Source organism: Clupea harengus, chromosome 20, assembly GCF_900700415.2.
Source record: "Clupea harengus chromosome 20, Ch_v2.0.2, whole genome shotgun sequence".
In the NCBI taxonomy this organism is placed as follows: domain Eukaryota; kingdom Metazoa; phylum Chordata; class Actinopteri; order Clupeiformes; family Clupeidae; genus Clupea; species Clupea harengus.
The window spans coordinates 24,669,138-24,673,921 of NC_045171.1; the positions used below are offsets into that span (position 1 = coordinate 24,669,138).

The 4,784-nt window shown below is 38.5% G+C and overlaps 1 protein-coding gene across 2 annotated transcripts in view; it reads left to right on the top strand.

Annotated features, from left to right (window-relative positions):
• Window positions 1-1,346, top strand: part of LOC105909222 (sodium bicarbonate transporter-like protein 11) — a 23,014-nt gene extending 21,668 nt beyond the window's left edge. For both annotated transcript variants that reach the window (XM_031557894.2, XM_031557895.2), the window contains exons 19-20: window positions 179-348; window positions 640-1,346. In XM_031557894.2, coding sequence (XP_031413754.1) covers window positions 179-348; window positions 640-706 — 237 coding nt within the window. In that variant the 3' untranslated portion in view covers window positions 707-1,346. The remainder of the gene's footprint in view (window positions 1-178; window positions 349-639) is intronic.
• Window positions 1,347-4,784: the final 3,438 nt, after the last annotated feature.

Consider the following 4,784-nt stretch of genomic DNA (forward strand, 5'->3'; position numbering starts at 1 on the left):
GCTAAATTATTTATCGAGAGGTGGAAAACAGACTATGTCACACATGAATATTTGACTTGGTTTTGTGCTGGCAAAAATATGGAGGTGAATCATAATAAGTTACTGTACAAGATCATTTGTGGAGAGATGTTTTCCTGCTATAAAACGTAATTACAAATGAAACATTGTTTTTTCTCAGACGTCTTATCCTCCGACACACTACATTCGCCATGTGCCTCAGCGGAAGGTGCACTACTTCACAGCCCTGCAGATGGCCCAGCTCACCGTCCTGTGTGCTTTCGGGATGTACCCGCTGCCCTACATGAAGATGATCTTCCCTCTTCTCATTATCCTGCTCATTCCCATCAGGTGTGGCTCCACATCACCTCCACAAAGTCAACACACAAACCCCATCACAGAGAGAATCAACTCATAGAAATGATCAGAAGATCCTGTTTTATATATATATATATATATATATATATTATGGTCACACACAGGTTATTCATTGCATGATGAGGATATTGCTGAAGATCATTTAAGGCATTTAGAATCAGTGCATTTTTTTATAATTTGAGAAAGCCCTGTAAACAAGATTGAATGCCTCATTGTTTGGATATATGGGGTAATGAGAAATAACAAATCTTCTCTTTATTTCAGGAATTACGTTTTGCCACATATTATTGAGGCAAAATACTTGGACATCATGGACGCTCAACATGTATGAACCAAATATCCTGGACTAAGCCAAATATAACTGAAGAGTGATGCTCTTGAAAGTACGAGAGGATAAAATGTTGCTAGAAAAGCTGAATGTTAAATATTGTTTGGAGGACCCATGCAGACGACGAGGCTGAGGCTGAGGCTGAGGCTGACTCCGAGATACCACAGTTTATCCTCAGATGGGATTATCCACTCTTAAATGGACTTCATTCATTTTAGAACCACTTTTTCCTTGTCATCTTGCCAACCTATCAACTTTATGTTATCTTATTTTATGTTGTCTTATAACATATCACATTTGAGTCTGCAATTTCTTATCACAGCAATGTTATCATCCACATCCATTTCCTCAGATTACATTTAGCTCTTTGTTGTCACTTTGTGCCAAGCAGATACTGGTCTTGCAAAAACCTCTCTGTGCCTTATTGAAGGAGGGATTTGTTTAGTCTATTCTGTCTCTTCCAGGTGGAAATAAAATGTAGAGCTGAGAATTTTTTGAAAAATCAATACATTCCAGTATGACTTATGACTTGGTGTGATGTTATGTGGTAGTCAGCGTATTGACTGCCTTTGCATTTTGAATGCATGCCATGCAAGAACATTGTGTAATCAAATTATTAAAACTACATACAGTATTAAGATCAGATTTTTATAAAGGTTTGTTTATATCCTATACAATTTAAAGGAAACAAACAATTCCAGTGAAACAACATGGGATGACTTGGCATGTGAATAAAATCGTAAAATATGAAGCCTTCAGTTTTTGAAAGGTGATGTTTGTGTAGGTTACAGTACATTTTCAGATGAACTAAAATGAATAATTGTAGCTTCGCTAAATTAGACCATTTAAAATAAAGTGCCAAAATTTTCAGTTGATCATAGCCATAATGCAGATGAATAATAATACACGTTGTATCTCGCTTCGTAATCGTATCTCTTATTAGCAGTCACTTCAGAGTGCATAATACCAGTATATGTCGCTAGATGACGCTATACCCCATATTTTGCCTCCCAAAACCATGCTGTCCTCCAGCGTCCCACAATTCTCAGTATGTGCCAGCCTCTGACAGAAACGCTGCATCTCAGCCGCTTGCCTAGTAACCAGGTGGAAAATACAAACATCGCTGGCTCTACTCCCTCTCTTCTGCATATAAAAGTAACTTACAAGTAAGTGCTCAAATGTATGTTTTTAAATAGACGTTAATTTGGAGGTTGGGTTGCCAACTCGGTTTTAATAAGCAAACATATCCACATGCCTTTCATGAACGCTACGTTGTTAGACATGTCAAGTTAGCTTGGGTTCTCTAGCCAAAACTGTTCTTTAGTAAAAGCATACTACATGCTAGCTATAGCTAGGTAGCTTGATAACGTTAGCTAGCTAGCAATATGTGAAGTTCCCAACTTAAAAGTGCATTGGTGTTGTGTTCGGATATCAAACATACTAATCACAAAGACACTGAATAATGATGCCTTGTATTTACCCAAGCAACTGATGTGGATTTCCAGGCGTTTAGTGCTCTTAAAGCAACGGTAGTTCACAAATTAGTTAGCTAGATAGTTAGCTAACCGGTAGTTAACTTACTTCCTCTAGGTAGTTGTGTAGCCTCGAGCGTTTTCTTTAATTCGTAGCAAGCTAGCTGAACACTGGCTGTTTCCCTTGCGGCTGAATTTGCTATATAACCATAGGTAGTTAAATATAGGCTACTTTTAGGCGGGTAACTAAGTGTTGGTGACACAAGTGAACAAAGTTGCCTGTAGAGAGCAGTCAACGCCTTAGGGTTCAGTGTTACGAGTAAAGTTGACAGGCTTATGCAATACGCCAAGTTATTGATTTGATAAATACTTTTTAGCATGCGTTGACTTGGTGAACATCAAGAGGTACTGTTACCTATCAATGCCTTCAGTAGACAGTCACCATAGTAAACTTTAAGATACATTGTTATTGCAGTTATCTACGTTACTTCAAGTAGCGTGTTAGGCATAACGTTAGTTATAAGATGTATTGACAATGTTGCAAAGTGAACATTCACTGCATTCTGGTTTTCCAGCCCTGGTACCCAACAGCTTATGTGTTATATTCCACTGATGTCTGATGGTCCCGAGGGCTTCCTGCCATACACTTAGGTTTCTATAAGCAACTTATTGATTGTGTTAATTTTGCGTCATTCATGACGAAAGCTCAGAGAACCATGGGTCGTCTTGTTCTGATGTTGGATTCTGTTTTGGTGCATACAGCAACGGTATTACTATTTATTTAAAACAAATTCGCGCAAAAACTTTCCAGAGCGTTGTACTCATCTGTGCCCATAAGTGATGCTAATGACATTGTAGGTGCATGTTTGAAGAGCTGTGTAATACACAATGCTATAGCTATCAAATTGACCAAGTCGGTGTAACTGATAAAGTGGACACCCCAAGTCATGTATTCCAGCAGGTTCATTGATTTTGGACCCCACGCGTATCATGTCAGAATGTATAAGATTGTGAACTTACTAGGGATTGAAATGACTGAAGTTGACTGAGTATTTATATTTGGAAGAACATGCCTACTGTATCCTCCCTTCTTCCCCTGTCAATTCATATTAACATATGCCTCATTTCTAAAGGTCAACAAAGCTAAAAACCTGGGGAGAACTCTAAAGGGTATCTGGTTATTCATCTGGGTAGGCAACAATGGGGGCTGATCCCCCCCACATATGAACATGTTCATGTATTGATGTTTGCTGGTGCTTGGTCCTTGCTACAACTGTGCCTACTTCAGTGCAACCCCCCTAAGGTACAATTCACATTTGGCATTGAGAAACCAGATTCATGGCAAGCCAGGTCTATAATCTACCTGCTCTTCTTATGTCCATTAGCAAACTACTTTTGCAAGTTGGAAATTGCTTTAATTTGGTTGGTTGCCATTTTTTATTTTTTTTATTTGTATTATGTATCAAGGGAAGCCATTTGTACAATGCTAAGTCTAATATCTAGAACTATTTCAGTTGGAATTGGGGCCTCTGTCTCACAAAAAAGGTTCTAATATTCTGTAACCAGTTTTATTTTGGGGTGGTAAAGGCACACCCCTGTACACCTTTCGCCACATTAGAGGTAGGTACCATGCGTAGTCATGGTAATGATTACATACATAGCAGAGTTAGGCCACTAATAAACACACAAGAAGACAAACCTGTTAATAGTACTTTGTGGGGTATAATGTGACCTTTGTAGTTGATGATTAATAGATCTCTTAATTTTGATGCGCACAGATTACTTGTGGGTTGTTGCAGTTGATGGTTGCTGCATCACATATATATATATTTTGGTTGCTGTTGGGAAGGGGCGCAGTGTTCAGTCTCTTTTTTCTTTCTTTGTCTTTTTTAAAAATCAGAGCAAATAAGGTTGTTCTCCATTTACGCTCCTCTGAAGATAATTATCTGGGTCATTGGCATGGCTTCGGTCTTGACGCCGACTACAAAGAACCTGCAATTTTTGTCCATCAAACCTGCATTGTCCATGTGTCATTATTCTTACTTTGTGCCTCCATTTCTTGTTCAGCCTTTTTAATGGACATGATTTCAATGGCTTTGATGGCGTGGAGGCATGTAATTAGATGGAAAGTGGTTGGCAGCCATGGTTTTTCATCATTTATTTTATGCGTCTCTATTTCTTCCCCTGTCAACATGGTACTGAGTTGTGAACAAAACACAAACCACTACAAAGTAGCTCTAGATCAAGAAATGGATTAAATGCAAATGACAAAATATTGTGCAGCATCACTGGCATGTAGAGTTGTAGGCGCAAAGCTTGTTTTTAAATACAGCCGAGGCCTAATTTCCAATCTTTTCTTGAGGGCATGCATAGTGATTGGCATGTTTTGACTTTGTTATTCGCAGAGGAAGTATTCATTGCTGTGCGCTTGATGTTAATAACTTCCTAATAAGCCTATTGCTAATCAGCCATGGCTGATTTTGCAGTCAGATAGGTTGACTGAAATATATGATGTCTATTTTATAGAATGTTTTCAAAAACAACCTGTTCTCTAGCACCCAGCCTCCATCATATAAATAGGTAGCATGATAAACACCTCCAAATATAAC